Genomic DNA, 26,705 nt, shown 5'->3' with positions numbered 1-26,705 from the left:
TGTGTTGTCTTTCCCATTAATTCTAATGGGAATTAATTAGAATTAATTACATTCGTAAGTCCCTTGAGGTCAAGGACTGTCTTTGTTCTTATCTTTGAATCCAAGGTGCTTGACATATAGGAAGCACTTAGTAAATGTGTATTCAACCTTCCTTTTTCTGGTTCAGATGAGGGAGGTTCTTAAGTGGTCGGTTCCTTGATCTCCTTTCTGCCTGTTTTTATACTCCTTTATATCCAAATTATGGAAAAAATAAGTTCCTCCTCCTTCTTCCTCATTTTTCCCCTAATGCCCCTTTTCCCTCTCTTAAAAGCCAAGCTACGGAACAATACCACACCCAGGCTTTGTGGTGTTTGTCTTTCCTTCCCCTATTTGAATGTAAGTACTTTATCAACATTAGTTGTTGTTGTTCAATTTGTTGACTTTTACTGACTCCATTAGGGGTTTTCTTGGCAGAGATACTGGACTGGTTTGTCATTTCCTTCTCCAGCTCATTTTACAGATGAAGAAACTGAGGCAAACAGTTAAATGACTTGCCAAGGGTCACAGAGCTGGTAAGTAGTGTCTGAGGCCAGATTTGAACTCAGAAAGATGAGTCTTCCTGCCTCCAATCTCAGCTCCATTGCATCCTGGGAGCTGCCTTATCACCTTTTAGCCTCTTCTAAGTGTTCAAAGGTATTTACCTTTCTAATTTCTCTCGACAGCTTTGTTTGCATTTAAAAGTTTCTTCTAGACTCTAGTCTTTTTTATCAAAAATACTTGATTCCTCTGTTTTACTGAAGATCTACTTTTCCTCTTATGGATGATATTCAGTTTCCCGGGATAAATTATTTTTGGTTGTAAGCCTTTTTCTTTTTCCTTTGGGAATATTGTATTATGAAATTTTTCCTTCCTTTATGGTAGTTGATGTCACATCTTGTGTAGTTCTGACTGTGTCTCTTTAGTGCTTGAACACTTTCTGTATGTTTGCATCATTATTTTTATTATTATTATTTTTTAACTTGGAAGCTCCGGATTGTGACTATGAAATACCTGGGTACTTTTAGTTTGGGGTTTATTTCAAGAGGTGATCAGTGGATATTTTGTAGACACCTGTATCTGGCCATTTGATCACTAAAGTGTCCTTTTCACAGTTACCCTTCACTTCAAACACAAAGACAGCTACACACCCTGTCTAATCCTGGTTATGCTCAGTGCTCTGGGCCAGGCCTGATGTGGTTCAGGTTTGGGATTAGAACAAAATGAGACACAGGTAGACTATTGTCATAAAATTTGTCCAATGATTCTGTCGATAGATACTGATGCCAGTCATCCTCATAGATAACAACTTGTTTATTATATGCTTAGAGAACAGGCCCACCCAGTGAGCCCCAAGAAGCAGTTTCAGCAAACCAGAACAGACGCAGTGGAATTTTACATAGGCATAAGGGGAAGGTAAAGATTTACACATCGTAGAATAGCTAGCAGAAGGGGAAGATCACATCAGGAAAAATTATAAACAAGTCAGTAAACACTAGGGATAAAGTTGGAATTTGTGGACTATCCATTAACACTGGAACATTAGCTGGTTACTTGACATGTTCATCTTAAGTAAACAGAGGTAATAAAGCTGAGCCAGAAATTCTCCCATCATTAATCACCCACTGTTTTAAGGGAATGGCAGTCATGAAGCCATACAGAAAATTATTTTTTCACACCATCAATCAATTAACAAATATTTATTATGCACCAATTATGTGCCAGGCACTGCTAGACACCAAGAATACAAAGGAAAAAAAAAAGAAAAGAAAGAAAAGAAACCGGCGTTTCCCCTCGAGAAGATTACATTCTTTGGGGGAAATGACATCTAATTTTAGTGTATTTTGTGTTTACTTATCTGTATATATACTATCTTTTCCAAATAGAATGTAAGTTCTTCAAAGGCAGAGCCTTTTCCATTTTTATGTTTATATTCTAGTCCTCAACATTTAGCTAATAAATAAATAAATAATAAATAATTAATTAATAATTAATAAATAAATTAATAAATTCTTGTTGAGTTGAATTGAATTACAAGGTACAGCCATCCTTAAAACATGCATTGTGGTTTGAGGTTAAGGGAAAAGACAAAATACCACAAAGAGATCAACCCCTTGTTTCTGGTGACAGTAGCCTCATACCTTAACTCGGTGATCTGTAGAATTAATTGTAAAGGCAGAGCCAAGAGCAGAATTCAGGTATCCACAGTCTTAATCCAGGAATCTTCATATCTCACATAGTCAGCGTATCTGTCTGAACTAAGTGCCCGGATACTTTTTTAGCTGGCCTCACTTAAGAATCATAGACTGATTTGAGAGAGCCCTCACTACCTCAGTAAAAGCTCTAAGGTTTCAGCCTGCATGGCTTCTGTCTGAGAGTATCTTGACAGGCAGGCAGCCTGACCCCAGGGACTTGCCACATGCTTCCCAAGATGCAAGCTATTTCACACTTTGGGTTCCCAGCTGCTGCCCTTCCCCCTCCTCTGTCCATCTCTGCCTCCTCTATCTTCATTCTTGTCTCCCCCTTTCCACCATCCCTATCCTCCCTCCATCTCTGTTAACCAACCCTTCAGATCCCTTCTACTCCAGCCCCTAGCTCCACCTCCAGCTCCTTGCTTCCCTACAATTATTTCCTCTCCACTCTCCCCTCTCCCCCTTCCCACCCCAGGCTTTTTTGTAGAACCATGTTCTAGGGCTGTCTGACGTCTTGGACACACCATACCCTTTGGATTCTTATCCCCACGAACCTATGTTTATAGAAATTGTTATTATATTTCCCCTTAGAAATCAAATAGATGGCAAAAAGATGTTCTGCTCCTCTGCTTTGAGAGAGGAGGGGAATGAGAGGAGGTGATGTTTTCCTTTACCAAAACCACAGAACATTAGAGCTGGGAAGGGCCGTATGGATCATCTGGCTCAACCTCTTCATTTCATTTATTCATTCATCCTTCTCTCTATCCACTCTATTTATTTGTTTATTGATTGATTTATTGGGGGATTTTCTTTTCTTTTTTATTGTGAACTTGACAAACAGGACCATTTCCACATGCAAAAAACAGAAAAAAGAGGATTTTATATAAAATTATGAGTCTACAGATTATTTTATTTTAAAAGCTCATATTATATTTAACACAACAGTACCAATACTGTCTGATTGTGTGTCCCCTTCTGAACTTCCTTCTGCTGTTTTCCATGTATTTAAAAGAAATGTTTCATAAATCCTCTTTCTTCTTCTTGTTCTTCTTGTTCTTGTTCTTTCTTGTTCTTCTCTTTCCTTCTTTCTTTCTTTCTTTCTTTCTTTCTTTCTTTCTTTCTTTCTTTCTTTCTTTCTTTCTTTCTTTCTTTCTTTCTTTCCTTCTTTCTTCCTCCTCCTCCTCCTCCTCCTTCTTTCTCTTTGTTCATTTTCTCCTTCTTTTCTTCTCTATCATTCCCCAAAACGTCCTGCAGTATTCTCTTCTCTTCTCCACTTAACTCCTCTTCCTATGCCAAATAAGTATATCCATACAAAACAAATTCACCCATTAGTCTTATCTAAAAATTTATGTCTCATTCTGCACCTATGGTTTATCATCTCTTGGCCAAGAGATGATTCTTCATTCTTAGACTTAGATTCTTCATTCTTAGACTTCTAGAGTCATATTGGTAATTTATCAGTTGTTGAATTTGTTTGCATGTGTGTCTGTGTGTGTGAGTGTCTGTGTCTTTCAAAGTTGTTTTCCTTTATATTATGTTGTTGAGGCAGCTAGGTTGCATAGTGAACAGAGCCTGAAGTCAGGAAGACCTGAGTTCAAATCCTGTCTCAGATATTTATTAGCAGTTTGACCCAGGGCAAGTCACTTAATTACTCTCTGCCTCACTTTCCTCAACTGTAAAATGGGGATAATAGCCACACCTATCTCACAGGGTTGTTGTGAGGGTCAAATGAGATATTTGTAAAGCTCTTAGTGCCTGGCACATAGTAGACCCTTAAATTCTGTCATCCCCCATCATTGTATATATTGTTCTCTGGGCTCTGTTCATTTCATTCAGCATCAGTTCATATAAGTAAGAATTTATAGGTTTCTCTGAGTCCATTCCTTTTATTATTTCTTATGTAAACAATATTCTGTTACATTCATATACTATAATTTATTTGTTCAGCCATTCCCCAACTGATGGGCACCCACTTTGTTTCCAGTTCTTAGCTGTAACAAGAAGTGATTTTTACAAATGGTGAGCTCTCTCTCAGGTGTAATATGGGGTGCTGTGTGTGTGGCTTATAGGAAGGCTGGAATAGATACATTTCTAGCATATCTTCCCCTCACCCCTCTCCAAGGGAGTCTTTAATTCCTGCCAAGAAGGGAAGCAGGAGGCTGGGGACTAAAGGATGGCTGCCACTCAGATCTCCTCAGAGAAGTAGGGTGGGTACTGGGCTTATATCCATCTTCTCCCTTAAATATTATTAATCTAGGGCATGTGATTTTTAAGTTCAAGCTAAACTTCTGATCACTGTTCTTTAATGGGGAGGGGGACCCCCAACTTTATATCCAAGGTTTGGCGTCCTTCCCACCAGATGCCAATTTCACAATGAATGCACATAGCAAATAGCAAAGAAACTCGTTTTTCCAAGTTGATAGCAAAACAGAAATCAGAGAAAGTATGCATATGAAAATATATACCAGACAATACAGAGTGAAGAAGCACTCCCATTGGAAGCGAGCTAAGTCAGCTCAACCAAAAGAGAAAACATCCCAGATCTGACCCAAAGGGAAATTCCTGAAGTCTCTGTAAGTTGATGAGAGGGACATGATGAAGATTCCAGCCCCTCTCATCTTAGCTTCTCCACAGAGTTTTTCTCACTTCAGCAACCTGAAAGAAAGGGTAGCATTATACATCTTCTGTCTCATAGTTAGAAACCAGAAGAGCTCAAAGAGATTGAAGAGACCTAATCTGTCTTTTCTTTCTCTCTCACCAACTCCACCTTGCCTCACTCTTAGGCTTGCTCCACACCGTTGAGGAGAGATTCCCATACCAACAGGTTTTGGCGCTGGGTTATAGAAGTATTTTTGTATACATGGGTCCTTTCCATCTTTCTTTGATTTCTTTGGGAGGTATATCCCTAGTAGCGGTATCTCTACGTCAAAGGGTATGCACAGTACATAGTTCCAAATTGCTTTCGAAAATAGCTGGACCATGTTACAGATGCATTAACAGTGCATCTGTCCTCCTGCAGCCTAACACTGTCATTTTCCTTTTTTGTCGTCTTTACCAATCTGATGGATTTGAAGGGAAACCTCAGGGTTCAAACCGCCTAATCACATCCTTTTATGATTTATCTATTTGAGTCAATTCCTTATATTTCTTAGATATCAGATCTCTGTCAGAGAAATTTGCTACAAAGATTTTTTAAAACTGAGTTATTATTTCTATTCTAATTCTGTTTCTATTGATTTTATTTGTGCAAACCCTTTTCAATTTGAAGTAATTTGAATTATTCTTTTGATCTTTTATGATTATCCATATCATTTGTTTGGTCAAGAACTCTATTCCATCCACAATTATGAAAGGTACCCTCTTCCCTGCTCCTCTAATTTGTTTATGATATGACTTTTTATAACTATGTTACATATTTATTTGGAGCTTATTATGCTATATGGTGTGAGATGTTGTTGCAAACCTGATATCTACGAATCTGCTTTTAGAATTTTCACAATAGTTTTTGTATAATTATGAATTTTTACCCCACTAACTGGTATCCTTATAATCTTATATATCCTTATAACCTGTTATTTATTAAAGTTATTATTTCAATTAACTTTTTAATTGAGTTCTCTGAGTAAAATATATCATCTGCAAAAGCTGTAATTTTGTTTCTTCTTTGTCTGTGTTCTCTCAATTTCTTTTTCTTGTTTTATTGCCGCTGCCTGCCATTTCTAGAATTCTGTCACATAATATGTATGACAATGGATATCCTTGCTTTGCTCCTGTTCTTACTGGAAAGGTCTGTGGTATTCCAACCCCCTCATTTTACAGATGAGTAAACTGAGTTCTAGACATATCCAAGGTCACAGTTATAGTCATTGGGAGAACCAGGATTAGCATCTAGGTTTCCTGACTTCCAGGCCTGCATTCTTTCCAATATACCTCACTGGCTCTCAGATTTTGTATCAGTTTTTAACTCCTTGGCAGGGCCCCAAACTCAGTCCTGAGACCTAAATGATGGAAATGGGATGGAGCATGAGGTTTGAGGAGAGGCTAAATGTTATCTCCTTCTTTCCTTTCCCCATTTCTATTCTAAGCCCCTCAACTATCTGGGAACTACAGATGACATGGAGTGAACTAAGCTGAGAAGAAGATAAAGAATGAAAAAGGAAGTAAGTAGATTAAGAAGTGATTGGAGAAAGCAAGATAGGAAACAGGTAAGAAAGATAAAGGAACAGAGGTGAGAGAAGGAGAGTAAAGAATGAGTATTTGCAGCAGAGGGGAATAGAGGGCTGCCTAGAGAACTAGCAATTTCAGGTGCCTTTTTAAAAAAAATTTTAGTCACCTCTTTGAGTCTCAGTTTCCTTACTGATTTCCTCTAGATGGAACTGATTATTGTCTTTTTATTCTTGAGAATCATTGTCTTTTTTTTAAAATCAACCTCTGCTTTGTACTAATTTTCTAATTTGAATTGCAATTGTATGCATGGGTCTCCTCCTCTCTACTAAATTATAAGATATTTGAGGGCAGAAAAAACATCTGATTTTATATTTGTGTTTCCAGAACCTAGAACAGTTCTCAACACATAGGCACTTAGTTGATGTTTGTTGATATATATATATATACACACACACACATATGTATACATATAAAACTCACATGTATGTATATGTATGTTTATGTATGTTTATATATGGATATGTATATACACACATATGTCATGTGAAAGTTTACAAAATGCTTTCCTTGCAGCAGCATTTCTGGGTAGGTGAAAGTGAGTATGATTAATCCCATTTTACAGATGATGAAACTGAAACTTGTTCATCGTGACATAGCTATTATGTCTCCAAGCTGGAAGTTAAGCTCGGATCTTTTGACTTTGGGTTTAGCCTTCTGCTCAATACATTGTGCTCTATAATGTGAGGTGATTGGACTAAATAATTTCTAAGGTTCCTTCCAGCTCTAAGACTGTATGGTACTCTACAGTTCTCCAGTTCCTTGAGGCAGCTAGGTAGTACAGTGGAGAGAGAGCTCTGGACTTGGAGTCAGAAGGTTGTTTTTGTTTAGTTATGTTCAACTCTTCATGACCCCATTTGGGGTTTTCTTGGCAAAGATCCTGGAGTGGTTTGCCATCTCCTTCTCCAGCTCATTTTATAGATGAGGAAACCCCATCTATCCACGGCGCCACCTAGCTGCCCTATGGAGTCAGAAAGACCTGAGTTCAAATCTTGTCTCAGACATTTAGCTATGTGACCTTAGGTATAAGTTGCTTAATCTCTCTCTCTCTCTCTCTCTCTCTCTCTCTCTCTCTCTCTCTCTCTCTCTCTTTCTCTCTCAGTTTCTTCATCTACAAAGTAGAGATAAGAATAGTACTTACCTCCCAGGGTTGTGAAGATCAAGTGTGATGATATATGTGAAGTGCTTTGTAAACCGTAATGTATTTATTATTATTATTACTCTAGGCATTGTGCTTGCGGGCCAAGTTAAGTGCTTTGCTCTCCCCACCCATGGTTAGGATATACCAAGAGTACTCTTGAGATGTGAGAGTAATAGAATCCGTGTGGGCCTATGCCACTTTGCCAACTTGAAAAGGGGCACAGGCTTCAGGGAGGATTTTTTTGCCAGCTCTCATGTCTCTTCTGCCTCTTTAGGGACCAGGACCCAGTGTCCAGCCCCCTGCTCAGTCCTTCATGTTTAGATTTGGTCACCCTCTGAAAGGATCTTGTGCTGTGCTGCTCAGGACCAAGATCTCTCAGGCTCCTTACAGCCTTAAAAATTCTATGGGTCTGTGATGAAGGACTTGGCAGTATGGTGCCTTATTGCCTATAGGGTATATAGGCAATTTTCATGTAGAGTCTTAATTAGGAATTCTTTTATTGGGGGCAAAAATAGTTGTGGGTCAATAGGCCACAGAGCAGTGGCCTTGGGTGGTGTGGGCCAGCAGAAGACCACAATGTGAGGCATAGAGAAGAAGCACTCCTTCCACCCTGCTCCCCTCCCCATACCATGTCAGCATTCTGGGGCAAAGTCCCTTTCCCCTAACACTGGTTATGGCTCCAGTGTCAGGGCCTGAGGACTTGTATAAAGAGGACACTTGACAAGCATTTTTTTGAATGAATGAATGTGAGAGAAGTTCAATGACTTGAGTTTGTGGAGGCTCATAATTTGGGGAACCTGGAGGTCATGGAGCTAGTGAGTAAGGGGACAGTCCCCAGAATGGATTCATTTTCCTTCAATCCATGTACTTTCACTGTGGGGTTCTGGGCACGAAAGCTGAGCCCCCTGGATAGTGTTGAGAGCGGAGGGTACAGAGCAGATCTCTGCCTAAAAGGAATGTGCATCAGGCAGCCCCCGCCCAGGAGGGGCTAAAAAAAGCCCCGCACTCCCGTGAGCTTTGTGTGTGGGGTTATCAGCTGCTATGTGTTGGCTCATCACTGTGGTCAGACTCTGACATTTTTAAGGGGGCCCTGGTCCCCTATCCCCTCTGTGTGTCACCCAGGCAACAGGAAGAGGGCAGACTTTTCTTGGCCTGGATGCCAGGGATATGGTGGAAGGAGAAGGTGGGGGTTGGTGGACCCAAATCTGGTGACAATGGACAGTTGTCAGCTGGACCCTGTGGGTGTTTCTTCCTTTTATAGTCAGTGACAGTTGCTCTTGCTCTGGCCCAACCCCGGGGTGGAGGGAAGAGAGGGGGGGCTCAGGTCAGTGATATAAGGGGCAGAGAAACTCAAGGCTTCTGTCTCTCTGTCTTCCAGTCTCTTCTTGCTTCCTCTTAGGGTTTCCAGTTCCATCAGGGATCCCAGCGCCATGCCTCCCAAGAAGCCTGAGCCCAAGAAGGAGGCAGCCAAGCCAGGTCCAGCCGCAGCCCCAGCCCCTGCCCCTGCCCCAGCTACTGCTCCTGCTCCAGAAACCCCTAAGGAACCTGCCTTTGATCCAAAGAGTGTGAAGGTGAGATGCATCTAATTGAGAGTAGGGGGATCAAGGACCTTTTCCCACGGTGGGAGGGTAGGCTGTACATGTTGGGGAAGAACGTTTCTGGGCTTAATTAACCCCTTACTGGGACAGAATACTATAGTACACCTGCCGTAGGGAATAGACACATTGTGTGTTTAATCTTCTTTATGTCTTGGACCTCTCTGGCAGTCTGCTGAAGCCTAGGATTCCTTCTTAGAAGAATGTTTTTAAGTGCATAAAGTAAAATACATTAGATTATGAAGGAAATCAATTATATTAAAATACAGTTATCCAAAAAATGTAAAAACCACAAGAAGACGTTCACTAGACCCTAGGTTAAGAACCATTGATATAGAGGAGCTGGAAGCTAAGGAAGGGAAAGAAGTATCACTGTACAATGACCCTAGGCTTTAATCAGTTACTCAAGAAGCATTTATTGAGTGCTTGTTATGTTCAAAGCACTGTGTTAGGGATTTTGGGAGATACAAAGACTTTTTTTTTTTAAAGATAGTTCCTGCTTTTGAGAAGCTACTGATTTAGTTGGGGGGAATAGACATACATAGACATAAAAAGATAACTTATCCTACAAACCAGTATATGATAAGTGCCAAGTGAATAATAGTTCATGGGATTTAGGTATGGAAGGTCTGTCTTTACAGACGTATTTGTTTTATGGCTGAGAAAATTGAGCATCAGAGAGGGCAATTACTCACCTAAGGTCATGCAGGCTAGCAAGTTATAGAGTCAGGATTTGAACCCAGGTCTTCAGACTCTACATCTGGTGCTCTCTCAACTATACCATGTCTCTTAGGTAATAAGAGCTAGAGGGGCTCAGAGGAGAGGAGAGATCCTTACAAGCGGTCAGGGAAGACTTAGTGGAGTAGGGAGAGTTGGGTCTTAAAGGGGGAATAGCATTTAAGCAATCTCTCCCTATTTTCTGTTACATTTTCTTTTTACATTTCTAATGCCTTCCAATGTCAATGCTAGGACAGTTGTAGCTGAGGCTAACATCAGTACTTTGGCTATGCTCAGCCTGTTGATGGTACTGCCCCCATATCAAGCTAAAATTTTTCTACCTTGTTTCTTCTCTTCTTTCTTCATTTGAGGAACTTCCATCCAGACCCCACAAGAGTGAGCGTATGGCAGGGTATGGCTGCTCCTAGGGTTGAACTAGAAAAGGGGAATCTCTTTACCTTTTGTTTCTCTTGCCTTCAGCCCCCACAGGGGAATGTTCCTTTCCTCAGAATAGGTGTGGCCTCCACCAACCTGGCTGCTTAGCTGAGTATTCCAAGCTCACAGGCCAGGCTGTGGAAGGAATTAGTTTGGGAGGGGAAGCTAGAAAAAGGAGTGAGGAGTGAGGGTAGAGGTGGCCAAGAGGCTCCTCTGGGGAATGGAATGATTTTAAGCCTCCACACCAAAATGAGGGAGGTCGTGCAGTCACTGGTAGGGAGAGCTATTTATAACTGGGTTGGGGCTGCAAGGGGTGGGGCAGGAGACAGGGGAGCCCAGCCCTCAGGACAGAGCTGGGGACAGACAGGGATGGAAGGAAGGTAGGTAGAGCCAGGATTAGTCTGGACTCAGTCCTAAAGGGGTCTTTTGCATGCTGTGTGTCTCTCTCCCTTTATGGGCAGAGCCTGGCAGGTACAAATCCACTCATCATGACAGCCCTTTGCTATTATCTTTATCATGTTGGGATTAAGCACCACTCCATTTGGACAGCCACTGCCAAGCTAGGCTCGCTAGCCATGCAGTGGTGCCTCCTTTGACCCTGGCAACTGTTTCAGCATATGAGTCAGTGAAACCAGCGAACTGCCCGCTACCTCTCTCTGGACCTTTCCTCTGTACCAGGTGCTCTTAACCATTTTTTTGTTTTGTTTTTAAATGTCAAACCTCATGTGTCACTGAGGTTTGAAATCTCTCAGCCTTCTTCCTTGACTCCTCCCTCTCCCTTACACTTCCCCCTCCCCACTGAATTCATCTCTCCCCTACCCTACCCTCTTCTTCCCTCTCTTTCCCTGTCCGCTCCTCTCCCATCCCATTCCACAAAATATTCCATGTTGCAAAAGACTTTCGGCAGTCTGGTGAAGCCTATGGATGCCCTGTCAGAATAATGTTTTTAAATGCATAAAATATATGAGTTACAAAGGAAACCAATTATATTAAAGTATAATTATCAAAAGATTTTAAAAATAAGTTCACAGACCCCAGGTTCAGAGATGGTTATGGAATGCTTTGCCTACCTAATGCTCTCCACATTGTCTTGGTCCTCTGCACATCATCTTGTGATCCTCCTTCCTATACTCCATGCTGCTGGCATTTTTTAAAGGTGCTAAGAAACTGGTTTGTTTTAGATGTGCCCCCTGCAAACATTGTTCTTAGGTATAGCAAACCTCTTCTTTCACATATTGTGAAATGGTAAAATGTCAGCCCAACAATCTGTCTGAATTCTGACAGATTTGAAGTCAGGGGCCCTAAGCTAAGCTTAGGGAGCGTGGGAAGGGAGAAGCAAAGAATCTATAATTAACACTAATTACACTAAGCACCAACCTCCTCCCTGCCTCTAAGCCATCCTCTATTCCTCCTGTGTGGTATAATGGAAAAAAGATCTGGACTTGGAGTCAGGTGATCAGGAAACCCAGCTCTGCCACTTACTATCTATGTGTGCGACTTTGGACAAGTCACTTTACCTCTACATAATAAGTACCTTCATTTATAGTATGAAAGGGTTGGACTATAAAGATCTCTAAGGTCCCTTCCATCTCAATACCTAATCATATTATCCGATGAACTTTTATGAGGATTATCTAAAAAAGGGATAATAATTAGTCAAGTCAATCAATAGAGGTCAGCATAGTGTAAATAGAGAACCGGCCTTGAAGCCAAGAGGATCTGGGTTCAAGTCCTACTTCTGACACACACTGGCTGCATTACCTTAGACAAGTCATTAATCTCTTAGTGCTATCTATAGTCAACTCTCTGAGATTCATACTTGCAGAGAAGATGTTGACTTTCGTTGGTAGATGGAGTATTCTCACATGGGAGTTTTCTTTACCAATAAAATCATAGGTCCAGGTTCTGTCCAGTCCCTATCTCTATTCAGTCCTTAATTAATAAGCATTTATTAAGCACCTTCATTGTGTCAAGCCTTGTGCTAGGTATAAATAATAAATAAATATATTATAATATATATATATAAATATAAATAATAAATACTGGGGATACAATAACAAAAATGAAGCAGTCTCTGACCTCAAGGAGCTTAAATTACAGTAGAGGAGTCAAATGTGTACCTATATTTGTTTTTCAGTTGCATCTGACTCTTCATGACCCTGTGGACCATAGCACACCAATACTATACATGGGGTTTTCTTGGCAAAGATAATGGAGTGGTTTGCCATTTCCTTCTCTAGTAAATTAAAGCAAACAGAAGTTAAGTGCCCAGGGTCACAGAACTAATAAATATCTAAGGCTGGATTTGAACTTGGGTCTTCCTGACTCCAGATCCAGTGCTCTATCCACTAAGCCACCTAGCTGCCTGTGTACTTATATAGGTATAAGCAAAATAAACACAAAGTAATTCCTTTTTTCTTTCTTTCCTTCTTCTTTCCTTTTTTCTTTCTTTCTCTTTCTTTCTTTCTTTCTTTCTTTCTTTCTTTCTTTCTTTCTTTCTTTCTTTCTTTCTTTCTTTCTTTCTTCTTCCTTCTTTCTTCTTTCTTTCTTTCTTTCTTTCTTTCCTTCTTCCTTCTTTCTTTCTTTCTTTCTTTCTTTCTTTCTTTCTTTCTTTCTTTCTTTCTTTTTCTTCTTCTTCTTCTTCTTTTTCTTTCTTTCTTTCTTTCTTTCTTTCTTTCTTTCTTTCTTTCTTTCTTTCTTTCTTTCTTTCTTTCTTTCTTTCTTTCTTTCAGAGAGGTGCTAGGAGACTGGGGGAAGTCAGAAAAGACCTAATATAGGATGAGGGGCTTGAGGTGGGTCTTGAAGGAAACTAGGGATTCTAAGATGTAGAGGTGATAAGACAGTGTGTTTCAGGAGTAGGGAACAGCCTTTGCAAAGACGTTGAGTTGGGAGATGAAATATGTGGTATGACAGACAGTAAGGAAGCCGGTTTGGCTGGACTATAGTGTGTATGAATGGCAATAATGTATACTAAAGCCAGAAAGGTAAGTTGGAGTCGGGTTATGAAGCTTTAAATGCCAAACTGAGGATCTTATGTTTAATTCTTAAGCTGACAGAGAGCCACTGGAGTTTATCGAGTAGTAGAATGACATGGTCAGACTTCTGTTTTAGTAAAATCACTTTGGCAGTGAATTATACATTGAAATAGGGAGAGCCTTGAGGCAGGGAAACCAATTAGGTTATTGGAGAAGTCTAGACAAGAGTGATGGGGTTCAAAAATCAGGTGGTGGCTAAGTGAGTGGAGAGAAGTGGATGAAAGAGATATTCTCAAGTTCAGAATGTCCAAAACAGGATTAATTTTCTTTATCCTCAAATCCACCCTTCTTATGAACTTATTTATTTGTGTGAGAATGCTACCATCCTTCCAATCACTGAGGTTTGTAATCTCTCCCTCATTCTTGACTCCTCCTTCTCCCTTATCTATACCCCTCCCCTTCACTGGTCCCCTCCCTGCCCCTCCATTTTCCTTTCCTCTCCCATTCCATTCTTTTCCACGGAATATACTATAAGCTTGCTTCTCAGCTAGCCAGCATCTAGACAGGTCCAGGTTCACATCCATTATACCTTTTATAATACAATAATTGGAGTTTCCTTCCCGTCAGTAGCCTTCACCACTCTGTTCTCTCCCTCCTCACAGATTGATTTCACCGCTGACCAGATAGAAGGTGAGTACTACCCCTCCTTCCTTGCTATTGCGGTGGCCTCTGTCCCCTTACTCGATGAGAACTAACACCTCCCTAGGGAGGGCCTGTCTGGATCTTCCAAGAGCCTCCAGAACCTCTGACAGTTGCTCATTCCTCTAGCCAAGTTATTTTGAAACCTTAAGAAATGGCCATGGCCAGTGCTGTGATCTTCTTCCAGCCAAGCTGATGAGCTGTGTCTTGTCAGGGGTTCAGTGTCCTGGGAGAAAGTTTTGCCCATCTGATTCTTGGAGTAGAGGAGCCTTTTTGTTTGTTTGTTTGTTTTTCGTTTGCCTTTACCCTCACCTCATCCTGCCCAAGGCAATTCTGATATCATTACCACCTTCCCCAAACTCCCACTACAAAGTCTTCCAGGATGGGCTTGTACTAGGTTAGCAAATTTAATACTGAACTCTCCTTAACCCTCCCATCATGCCATGTAAATGACTCACTTGTCTTATATTCTCTTTCTTTCCTTTTTGGGCTTCAGTACATCCCAACTTCAGGGCCCCCTTCCACAGTGAAGTCTCTAGGGACCAGGAGACAATGCAACTTTAAAACTGTGAAGAATGATATCACCCATCTCCTGGTGCCAACACATTGGTTCAGAGATAAGGGGGGGCCTCTGTCATGGTTATCTGTGATTTCAGGGACCCCCTTCGGCTACATAAATGACTTAAAGACAGAGGATCTTATACTCTTGTAGCTGGAAAGAACCTTGAGGGACCATATGGTCCAGTTTGTCAACAAGTCCGTTAATACACATCTATTAAGTGGTTCCTCTGTGCCAGGCACTGGGCCAAGTGCTGTGGATATAAAGAAGGACAAGAGACAGTCTCTGCCCTCAAGGGACTTGCTAATGGGGGAGACAATGTGCAAACAGGTGAACTATGTGCAAACAAGACATAGAGAATAAATTGAGGATATTCAACAGAAGGAAGGCAGTAGCATTAAGGGGGATTGGAAAAGGCTTCTTGTAGAAGGTAGAGTTTCATCTAAGGCCTTGAAGGAAGCCAGGGAGGAAAGGTGAGGAAAACGAAGAGGGTTCTGGCTTTCAGGTAGGTAAGAGAAGCATCAAGGTAAAATGGAAAAACAAACAAAAAGGGGCAGCTAGATGGTACAATGGATAGAGCACTGGACCTGGAGTTAGGAGCACCTGAGTTCAAATGTGACCTCAGATACTTACTAGCAGTATGACTCTAGGCAAGGCACTTAACTCCGATTACCTTTAGAAAAAAGAAAAAGGAAGAAAAACAAACAAACATTGGCTTTGGAGTCAGGGGCTGATGTTTGATTCAATACAATAGATTGAACTATTCAAAATATACAATAGAAGGTTCTTATGCCCATTTTTAAAGGAGTGATTCTAGCTCTGATTTTGTGATATCCCAACGTTTCTCCATGGGGTACTGGGAAATTCTAAAGCTAAAACCTAAATTTTTTTAAAAATTCACCTGTATGTGAGAGAAGGTTACAGAGACTGTGGTAGGATGCTACATCTTTAAAATGTTCAGAACTTTGAACTGGCCACTGCAAAGGATTCAGAGGATTCAGACATGGAGGGGAACCTTAGAGATCAAAGCCTAAGGCTGTGTTTCATTTTGCAAATGAGGGAACTGAACCCCAGAGAGGTTAAGTGATTTACTCAAGGCCACTCAGTTAACAGGGGCAGCTAGGTGGTGCAGTGGATAGAGTACTGGGCTTGGAATCATCTTCATGAGTAAATTTGGCCTCAGACACTAGTTGTGTGACCCTGGACAAGTCACTTAACCCTGTTTGCCTCAGTTTCCTCATCTGTAAAATGAGCTAGAGAAGGATAGAGCAAACCACTCCTGTATCTTTGCCAAGAAAACCCCAGATAGAGGCTCAGAAAGTCAGACACGATTGAAATGACTCAACAGCGATAACTACAGCAGTGCAGCTAACAAGGAGCAAAATGGGATTCAAACCCAGGTCTTCTGTCTCTGGCTCTAGTGTTCTTTCTACTATAGCAAGCTACCCCTGTTTGATTCTCCTCAGGGTTTATGACTCACTAGCCCATGACAGTGGATTATCACTGACCATGAAAATGTCTTTCTTGTATCCAGCTGGAATCCCTTCTGACTCAATTTTGACTCACTGCCATTCGTTTCATCTTCTTTGGACACAAAGAACTGTCTGCATGTGGCTTTGTAGAGAGAACTGTAGCCTGGGAGTCAACAGATGGATCCTAATCCCAAGCTTTGCCACCCATTTGGCTGTGTGACTGTGAGCCAGTCACTCAACCAGTCTGGGCCTCCATTTCTTTACCTGTAAAATAAGAAAGTAGGGCTAGATGATCCCTGGGTTCCCTTTTAGCTCTGACATTCTTAAAATCCTCCTCTGAAAACCCTTCAAATGGAAGAAGAGAGTTACTAAATGACCTCTTAACCTCTTCTCTAAGCTAAGCGATGTGATCTTTTTAATAGCCTTTCCTCATCTGAGACGCTTTCCCTCTCTGGGCCTATCCCTGTTCCCTGAACCTTTTAAAGTATGGGGACCAAAAGTGGATGGAGCAGAGCACTCCTATCAAAGTCTGACTAATGCAGAGTACCCAGGAGGGATTAGTACTTGGCTCATGGGTGTTTGTCACGCTTCTTTAAATAAACCCCAGGACTAGGCTGAATTTTTCATAGCACAGCCACACAGGCTGACTCACAATCAATCTGGGCACTTACCAGTCTGCCCATTAAGCCAGGAGGGAATGTAGGGAGAAACGGGTTCATTAGTAGGACATAGTTGATTTCCCCCTCTCCTTTCTAAATTTCCTCAACAGAATTTCATTAATAATTGTGTAGGGGGTCCACCAGAGTTGAGGGGTGTCACATGTGCATAGAGTCATGGGATTTTAGAATTAGAAGAATTTTTCAAGGGATTGCTTAAGGCAGAGGTTCTTAACCTTAGGTCCATGAAAAAAATGCTTTGATAACTGTATATTTACATAATTGATTTCCTTTGTGAGCCTATATATCTTCTTTGTTGTTTTTTAGTCTTTTTTCAGTCATTTCTGACTCTGTGACCACCTTTGGGGTTTTCTTGACAAAGATAGTAGAGTGGTTTGCCATTTCCTTCTCCAGCTCACTTTACAGATGAGGAAACTGAAGCAAATGGGGTTAAGTGACTTGCCAAGGGTCACACAGCTAGTTAGTGTCTGAGGCTGGATTTGAACTTAGGTTTTCCTGATGCTCTAACCTCTGTGCCACTTGGCTGCCATCACGTATCTTGCTTAATGCACATAGAAGCACTTATGAGAAGGGGTCCATAGGTTCCACCAGACTGCCAAAGAAATTTTTATGTCACAAAAAAGATTAAGAATCCCTGCTTTAGAGAGGCAGCATAGTGGACACAGCAGGTTATAGAGCCAGAAAGCCCTGAGTTCAAGTTTTGCCTCTGATATATATTGGCTGTGTAACCCTGGGCAAGTCACTTAACTTCTCAGTGTACTGGGCAACTCTCTAAGCAGAGCATTTCATCCTCCAGGTGTTCCCTATACCAATGAAATCATAAATCTTACCCTTAAGCCTCATCCCTCCTATCTTCCAGATGAATCACAGAATCTTAGAAATAGAATTCAATCACAAAATACTTTTTTTTTAAATTGCAGAGTCACCTAAGTATGTTAGGTACTGTTAGGTGCCAGACCACAAAGATAAAAATGAAGAAATTCTGCTCAGTGATACCTTATAGTCTGCTTCACAAAAACAATATATAAACATGAGTAAAGGTGACATGTATACAAAATAAATAACTTCGTGTGTGGCAGGTAAAGTACTAATATCTGGAAGAATTAAGAAAAACCTCTTTAAGAGGCTGGACCTCAGCGGGCACTGGGAATTACACTAAGTTAAGGTAAGGAGGAAGACTGTTTCAGACATAGGCAGCTAGCGCCAGGGGCCACAACTAGGTGAACTTATGTGTTGTTCTCTGGCAGCCTCTGTCTCTTTCATATATCCTTTCTGATATCTTGGGTGTTCTAGATGTCTGAAAATCCTGGAGACCTTTGAGTTCAGTGGCAGAGATATCCCCAGAGTGGCAGTGTTTGACAGGAGGAGCTTCTGCATGATGGAGTAATGGCCACTGACAGGAGGACTAGTCTAAGCATGGTCTGTTTAACAAGCAGACAGCTCTTGGGAGTGGTTGGACAGTGCAATGCTGAGGTGAAATATAGATTGCTTGACTAGTGTTCTTGCAAAACTGTTCTATGTCCTTATGAGGCTTAAATATTAGCCTCCTAGACGAGTGTGGTAAGAGGTATAAGTTAGGTTACTAAATCCTGGTGTTTCTGTTAATGCAAGCTACAATTCTTCCATGCTAAGTATTTCTTGCTGTGTGGCAATTGATTATGCTGTTCCATACCCAATTTGTATTTATACATGGAATGGCTTTTTTGCTTCCCCCTATTTGGGGAAACCCTAGACTTCTGAGCTATAACTTTTACTATAATTACCTATCCCTGGGAATTTATTAATGAACCAGTGAGTGGAAAGAAAAGGGAACCCCTCATCAGAGGCAGGCTGCCCAGGACTGAACCTGATCCCAAACCCAAAATGTCTGTGTTCAGGACAGGAAGGGACAAATACCATGGAGTAAGTGCCTGACGCTGTAGGCTCAGCCAAGTACCTCTCAATACTAGATGCACAAATTCAATTTTACAAAGCTTATCATAGGTTAGTGCTTATTTATTACTTATAAGATCCCAACACAATATTTTTTTAATTGAAAATTGAATAACTAACAAGAATGAGAAATAGAAAAAAGGAAACGAAAAATCAAGCTTCATCTCTTACAGAGAAATTCTAGACCCAAATGAGCTCCCAGAACACATTTAGGGGTTCTTCTAAAGAGGATTAAGGGTTGACTGGAAGTTACCCTCTTACTCTCAGTCAACAAACTAAATCGTCCTTGGTGAAAACTTTTTTTTGGTCCCTGCAACACACAGGGCACCCAAAATTTTCCTTGTTGACCCCTGCAAAACAAAGTGTCATTCAACTGGAGGTACAAACTCACCTAATGATAGGACGAGCAAGTTTAGGGAAAAAAATTAGAAAACAGATGATCCCTGAAGATGTGTAGGGCTCCAAAAAAGGGATTGAGGACTTGGATTTGATTAGAATTAGACCCTCAAATCTCAGATAATCCCTCGAGAGTAACAATAACAATTGGTACTGGGTCCAGTGGGGCTGGGAGTGCTCACCCTTTCTCTCTCCCAGAGAGAGACTCATTTCATGCTTGACTCTAAGCACACAGGATCCAGGTTTGATGTTGGGGGAACTTGACCTCCAAAGAAAGGAGTCAAGCTCTTTTTCTCTTTACACTCTTCATCCCTGGGGAAAATATTACTTAGATCTTAGGCTGGCTTATGACTAGGGTATCAACCCAAAATGTGGAATTCAAAATTACTCATTATACAATGTAAAATCAAGTATAGAACAACTATTTATTTCCTCTGTACAAAAGAAATGTCCAATACTAGAAACTCACAAATGCACCTGAACAAAGGCTTAAACAAATGGAAATAATAACTTAAAACTACTGTTATATTCTTCCAGAAGAGTGATACTTAAAATACCAAAATATGAAGTATTTGGGGGTTTGCCCTTTCATCTTGGCTCTGCCCTGTCCAAATAATTCCCTCTGGGTATATACCTTCTGTCTGTCCTGGCAAACATATATGTTTTTTGGCCATGAGTTCACAGTTTTGCATTTTTGCCTAAGTTGGAGAAGAGCTTTACCTTCCCCACATTTTGTGAGAAACCCAGGAATTAGGCTTCCCACACTGTCAGTTGAAGGCAGGGTTGCTCCCTTTTTAAAGTCTACTGAATCAGCAGCTATTTCTACTTAGTGGCCAACAAGGAGATTGCTTAGACATCTTTTTTTTTTTTAATTTTTAAAATTTATTTATTTATTTATTTATTTATTTATTTATTTATTTATTTATTTATTTATTTTGCTTAGACATCTTAATGTGCAGGTCCTTCCAGAAGCTGCCAGGGAAACCCAACACAAGCTCCCCTGAAATGCTTTTTCTCCTTCCCCCATATAAACCAACTATAGGCAAAGAAATTTAAGCAAACTTTCAGCAAGGATATACTGGTATAATTTTCTAGGTTCCAATGGGGATACACTCAGGTCAATAGCAACAGCTGGGAATAAACAGTTCGTCACATCTGAAGAGCTATCTTCCTATCTTAAAAATGTTTTATATAAAATTCTACCAAAAAGCAAGCCTTTGTATATTTAGCTTATCCCTGTTCTGTGTCTCCATGACTAAAAGCTACTCATATTCTTTAAAATATTAGCCAGTATAGTCGAATCAGTTACTTAGGGTCTAAGACCTAGGCAAAGCCAATAACACCCAAGACAACCATTCTCTTCCTGGACCCTAAACTTCTAACGAAGCTTAAGATTTCATTATCTTTTGAGGCTGCCATTTTGAACACTGTTGACTCATTTTGACTGCAGTTGACTAACCCCCTCTAGATCTTTTTTAGACAAACTTCTGTCTAGCCATACCTTCCTCTAGCTTATACTTGTGCAGTTGGTTTTCTGAAACCAAGGAAGGACACTGAGGCCCAGGGAGAAGCAGGATCATATGGGTAGTAAATTTGAACTCAGGTTTTCTAATATCCTTTCCACTGTACCAGTACCCGAATACACCCCTAGCTCTCACCTGTCTCTCACTGATAAGGTAGCCTTGGAGGGTTCTACCATCTGGGTCCAAAATTTTTTTAGTAATGGTCTCAATAAATATGGGTAAGTATACCAATGTGTGTGTGTATGTATGTTTATTTTTAAAACTAGAGCTATGATTTCATCAGTTGTAGGGTTGTAGGTGAGAAACTTCTTCTATAAGGAAACTTCTCTGCAATTTAAGGTCGCTGAGAGTTGCCTACCATGGAAAGATTTGCTCAGGGTCACGCATCTATTATGTGTCAGAGGCAGGTCTTGAACTCACATCTTGCTGAGTCTAAGGCTGCCATGTCATGCTACCTCTCCATATTGGTCTATCTATTAGTTTATTCAGTTACATCTCACTAACTGAACTAAGGAGGAGGGATTGGAGGATGATCAGGTTGGACCAGAGAAGAGTCTGAGTCAGAGAACAGTCTGAAAAAAAAAAAAGCAATGTCATTACTTCCAAAGGACAGCATGCACATTCATTTCAAATAGTAATACCTAGGAAGAGATGGTAAAATGTCAGGTACATGACTCTGAGGGATCTGCTTTAATACCTATAATTTGTCAATTCTTGTAAATCAGTGAGTGCTTCTGAAGTACTTGATAGAATTTAAAAAACAGTTTGTTCTCCAGTGGTTTTGAATATTCTCCCTGCATACTGGGTTTTTACAATATTAATAAATTTAGTGAGTCCTTCCTGCATACTGTATATTTCAGCTATTCAGTTCATGGGGATTAGCACAAATTTTGAATTGGAATTTAAAGTAATGAGGTAGATCAGCATTTTGCAACGGACCCAACATTGCATTGATTTGACCCCATTCTTGTTCCTTAGACATCCAAGCACCTTCTCTGTGACCTTGAGGACTTTGTCCTAGGATCATACTACTGATCCTTCCTGGATACTCAAAGTTTTGAGAACAGCCATGACTATAGTCTAGAGCTGTAACTAGGGCAGGGTGACTAGGACTTTGTTCGAGAGTGATAAAATTTAAAGGATTCTGACAGCAACTTTCTGCAGCACTTTTTTCCCCTCCTAGTTGGGGAGAAATAAGCTTTTCCCTGCCTGGTTGTACCCTTAGTAGCGTCAGCTCAGTCATTTTTCAAAGTGGTTATACCCCTTGTCCCCGTCCCCCAACTTCCCCAGGAGCAGCCAGTCCTTTAGTAGCGTAGAAATATTGTGGTGTTCAAAGACATCTTTTCATCTTTTCTGTCCCTCAGCGGCTGCACCCTAGGTGAGTCCATCCACTCCATTCCCCTGCCCTGCCTCTTTACCCCAGGTGCAAAATTTCCTAATTTTGAATCATATATAATCAAACTCAGGTGAGAGATGTATAGGAATTGTAAGATTGCCCGCTGACTAGCTTCTTTTTTTTTTTTTTTTTGCTTTTTGGTGAGGTAATTGGAGTTAAGTGACTTGCCCAGGGTCACACAGCTAGTAAATGTCAAGTGTCTGAGGTCAGATTTGAACTCAGGTCCTCCTGCCTCCAAGGACAGAGCTCTATTTACTGCGCCACCTAGTTGCCCCTAGCTTCTTCTTCTTGTTGTTCAGTTGTGTTTGACTGTGACTCCATCTGGAGTTTTCTTGGCACAGATACTGAAGTGGTTTGCCATTTCCTTCTCTAGCTCATTTTACAGAGGAGGAAACTGAGGGAAAGAAGGTTAAGTGACTTGCTAAGGGTCACAGAGCTACTAATTGTCTGAGGCAAGATTTGAACTCGCATCTCACTGACTCCAGACCAGCACTCTATCCATTGCATCACCTATTTGCCCGTAGTCTGGTACCTAGTCCCTGACTATTGTGGTACAGTGGAAAGAACACTGGTTCGCCTGTCCAATGTGCTCAAATCCCAACTCTCACAATTCCCTAGGGGGCCTAGAACCAATCATTTACCTTACCTGGGTCTCAGTTTCCTTATCTGTAAAATTAGGGAGTTGGATTAGGAGTTCTTTGGGGTCCTTTCCAACTCCAAGAATCTACGAGATCTATGATCCTCTATTTGGAACAAGAGTGGTTCTAGCCATAATCTCTCTTCTGCAGAGTTCAAGGAGGCTTTCTCGCTGTTTGATCGGACACCAACTGGAGAGATGAAGATTACATATGGACAATGCGGGGATGTGCTACGTGCCCTGGGCCAGAACCCCACCAATGCTGAGGTCCTCCGGGTGCTGGGCAAGCCCAAGCCTGAAGGTCAGGGGCAGGGCCAAGAGTATCAAAACCCCAGCTCTCTTTCTGCCTTCCAACATCCAGGGCCACACCAGGACTCGAGTTGCTGCTTCCTTGTACAAACCAATCTCCCCATCTCAGCTGTCCTCTTTCTCTGCTTTCTTACATCTCCCTTTCCTCCATCATCACTCATCTTCTTTAAAAAGCCTTCCCTGACCTATCTCATTTTTGTCCTTCTGTTAGTCAATTAGTCAATAAACAATTATTAAGCACTTTTATGTGCCAAGCACTGTGCTAAGCATATTACTGGATATTCCCCAAGTCTAAAGATCTGTGCGTCTCCCTAAGGCATAAATACTTCTCTAATATAGGCCCTATGATATCCCACTTAATAATTTGCTTGAATTCTTCTCAAATCATTTTTATGGGTTTGGCTCTCCAGTTAAAAGTTTCTTGAAGTCAGAGTTTATTCTCTGTGACCTCTTTGAAATAGAGGCTTAGTGAAGGACTGTGAACATAGTGTATGTTTGTTAAATAATTAACCATTCCTGCATACCTTATTTCCTCTCCAAGACAATTTTTACTTTGTTCTCAGGTACTAGAAGGAGGCAGACACTCATCTTGGAATGCCAGTATCCAACAAAGTCAGGGTAAAGCTGACTTCATTGCCACCTTTACCCTGAGAGTCAGGGTGGCTTTTTCCAGACCCTCCTCCATTTCCCTTTTTTGCTCCCTCTCATTGCCTTCCTCCTTGGTTCTGGCTTTAGAACCAATTGGCTCTTCATTCATGGGAGCTGAATAAAGAATGAGGAACTATAGGGAGCAGGGAGCAGGGGGCTGGGGGACTGGTAGTTTATCCATGTATGATGTCACCTCTAGTAGCCATCTCTAGTGAGCCTGGGAGTGCTCATTGTTATGGGAATGGGAGCACAGGGCCCTATTGGAATCTAGATTGAATCCCTCTTCCATATTCCCATTTGTCAGTAATTCCCATTCCCATTTTTCTTACTTACCTTTAGTCTATTCTGTAGGGTTACTGTGTCTATGCCTTGATCCTAGAAGTAGGTGTGGCCCTGTCATTTGTCTAGGATTGGCTCTTAGGTGGAATGAGGATAAAGTCTCCCTCTGCAGTGGGCTGCCAGGTCTTAACATCTCCCCTCTCTCCACCCCTTATCTCTGTCCCTGAAGAGATGAACTCCAAAATGCTGGACTTTGAGACGTTCCTGCCCATGCTGCAGCATATCTCCCGCAACAAGGACCAGGGGACCTATGAAGACTTTGTGGAGGGACTTCGAGTCTTTGACAAGGAGAGTAATGGCACTGTCATGGGTGCTGAGCTGCGCCACGTCCTTGCCACACTGGGTATGGGCACTGGAGGAAAGGAAAGACAGTTGTGGTGGGATGGGATGAGGAGACAGCAAGGGGAGAAGAGGAAGAAGGGTTGCGGCAAAGGGGGAAGGTCTAAGTCAAAGTTGGAGCTCAGCTCCATGGCCTGACCCCTCCCCATAGTCTTTTCTTCAATATAAGGTCTTTAAGCATTGAGGGGAGAAAGAGGGGGGCAGGGAGAGGAGGTATAGTAGAACAGTGGATTGGGAGTCAGGACACCAGGTTTCTAGTCCCTTAATCTGCTACTAATCCATTCTATGACCAGGAGCCAGTCACCAGCTAATGTTTCTCCACCTGTAAAATGAAAGGTTGGGCTTTTACGGTCTATAATGTCCTCTGACCATATTTAAGTCTGTGAGCCTGTAGGGATGAAAAGAAGGTGATAGTTACTGGTGTAAGCTGAGAGAGAGGCTCTCTGATTTCTGGGGCTCTCATCCTTTAAATCCTATTCATCCGTTGGTTGTATCTAAGGCAAGGTGGGCTGGAGCCGCAGGATTAGGAAATGTCCAGTCTTTGACTCTGCTCTCAGTACTTTTCTTTCAAAATCCTTATGAGAGATTTGGGGAAGCTCTGCTGTTATGTTAGGCTATAGATCTGTGGACTAGGGAAGCTACTGAATAGTGGGAAGTAGGGGGAGGTGGGTTACTATCTACCCTCTGCCATCAATGCCGTCTTGCTCCAGGTGAGAAGATGACCGAATCAGAAGTGGAACAGCTGATGGCTGGACAGGAGGATGCAAATGGCTGCATTAACTATGAAGGTCGGGGGAGTAGGACAGGAGCAATTTAGCTCCTCTCAATCCCTTCCCCCCCCTCCCCAGACCCATCATTCCTAGGCCCTTCTATCTATGCTACTGGAAAATTGAAACCGAGACCCAATGGGGGCAAGGTGGCCTCGTCTCTTCTCTTGGTATCATTTGGAGGAAAGGGATAGGTTTGGTGATGTAGTTCTGGTAATTGGGTGGGAGGTCATCTAGCTAGTAGAGTCCATGAGGTGAGGAAGAAATCCCTGGGTGCATGAGATATTCCTTCCCAGGCAGGAGAAGAGGGTTAGGATGGAGAAAGGAGCAGACAGAGGAAAAGTTTAGAGTCAAGGATCTGGGAGGGGCAAGAAAGGGGGTAGGGGCAAGAGGAACTTGGTCAGGGTCCTAACTCCCACCTTTTCTTTCAGCCTTTGTCAAACATATCATGTCTGGATGAATTGGGGCCTTCAGGGTGAGTATGAACTCCCCCATAGTCCCTACTGGGGACAGGGCCATTCCCAAGGTTTCAGGAGCACTGGGGGTCCAGGAAGCCTCTTGTAGCCATAATGCCCCACTGGCATGGTGCCCTTCTACTCTTACTGTACCTCCCCATATTCCTCACTCCTCCTTCATGGCTCCCCTTTCTAGACTCCTTTCCTCTTTCCTTTGCCCCTACTCATTCTGCTGCTCACCATCTACACATGGTTGACAATCTTAGCCCCTCTCAATTCACACACATTCCTCCAGGCTTGGTCTTTTCTGGCTATGTCGATAGCAAAGCGAAAGCAGGGCCAATGGACTGGGGAAGCCCTTGTATCTACCCTTGGTTTTTCCTTACCCTTGACCCTCCCTCTCTAGCGTCCTCCCAGCTCTAAGGTGTAATGCTTGGGAACTTGATAAGGCAGTCACTCACTTTCCTCTGTGATTGCCTTTTCAGGTACAAGGTGGCCTTTTATTGCCGACGCTGCATCAGGAGTGAGTGAATCCTCAGAAGAGCTGTGGAACTGGAGTCAGAGGGACCCAGGCCTGTCACCCTGTTACAGTTATGAGAAGCTCCTCAGCTTCCCAGACACCTCTGTAAATAAACAACCAGGCACTATCGTACATAACAGCTTGGAGTCTGTTTTCTGTGATATTCCTCCCATCCCTGAATGAAGTCTCTCACTTCAGGTCTCCCCTTCATGTTTATCAATTAGAACAATAGGGTTTGTAGCTGGGGACCTGGCCAGGTGAGGGGAGAGGCCTGGCTGATAGCTCAAAGGATAGTGGTGGGTTCAGAAATTTAGAAGGGAAGGGTTTTAGGGATCAGAAATATTTATGGGAATCAGAATTCTGTTCTTATTCACAGTAATATTCTATTGACTCATTGTTGCTTCATCCCTCCTTAGGTCAAGTCTAATTGACAGGAAGTAAATGATTGGGTGTATGGGGGTGGTGGTGGTGGTGGTGGCAAGGACTGAGTCTAGACTCAGGACTCTCCCAAGTGGTCCCTGTCCCTGGTATGGGATGTTTGGGTTCCCATTCCCATGAAACAAAAGATCATAGATTTGAAACTGAAAGGGAGTTTAGAGGCCATCTAATTCAACCCTTTCATTTTACAGAAGTGGAAACTGAGGCTGGAGAGGTTAAGTAAGTTGAAAAAAGTCACATAGGTAATAAGAATTAGGAATGGGATGTAAACCAATGTCCGCTGACACGAAATTCACTGCTTTTAC

General features: G+C 41.8%; 1 protein-coding gene across 2 annotated transcripts; it reads left to right on the top strand.

Moving 5' to 3' along the window:
- The first annotated feature begins 391 nt into the window (after window positions 1–391).
- On the top strand, window positions 392–26,099 carry MYL4 (myosin light chain 4). 2 transcript variants are annotated; one of them, XM_020997589.2, is made up of 8 exons: window positions 392–551; window positions 8,972–9,143; window positions 13,957–13,984; window positions 22,737–22,886; window positions 24,051–24,224; window positions 24,931–25,008; window positions 25,419–25,462; window positions 25,928–26,099. In XM_020997589.2, the coding sequence occupies exons 1-7, from the start codon at window positions 526–528 to the stop codon at window positions 25,445–25,447; spliced, it is 657 nt and encodes a 218-aa protein (XP_020853248.1). In that variant the 5' UTR covers window positions 392–525; the 3' UTR covers window positions 25,448–25,462; window positions 25,928–26,099. The 2 variants fall into 2 exon arrangements, with proteins under 2 accessions (XP_020853248.1, XP_020853246.1); XM_020997587.2 differs by having other exon boundaries at window positions 8,951–9,143.
- Window positions 26,100–26,705: the final 606 nt, after the last annotated feature.

The sequence above is a fragment of the Phascolarctos cinereus genome, unplaced genomic scaffold, assembly GCF_003287225.1.
Source record: "Phascolarctos cinereus isolate Bilbo 61053 unplaced genomic scaffold, phaCin_HiC Scaffold_5;HRSCAF=322, whole genome shotgun sequence".
In the NCBI taxonomy this organism is placed as follows: domain Eukaryota; kingdom Metazoa; phylum Chordata; class Mammalia; order Diprotodontia; family Phascolarctidae; genus Phascolarctos; species Phascolarctos cinereus.
Note: the sequence above shows the minus strand (reverse complement) of the source record. Positions and strands in the feature narration are given on the sequence as shown.

Coding starts and splice junctions, on each gene's coding strand:
- MYL4 (XM_020997587.2), top strand. CDS start 526: ATGACTTGCCAAGGGTCACAGAGCTG. Junction 9,144..13,956: donor TTGATCCAAAGAGTGTGAAG/GTGAGATGCATC, acceptor CCCTCCTCACAG/ATTGATTTCACCGCTGACCA. Junction 25,009..25,418: donor TGGCTGCATTAACTATGAAG/GTCGGGGGAGTA, acceptor CTTTTCTTTCAG/CCTTTGTCAAACATATCATG.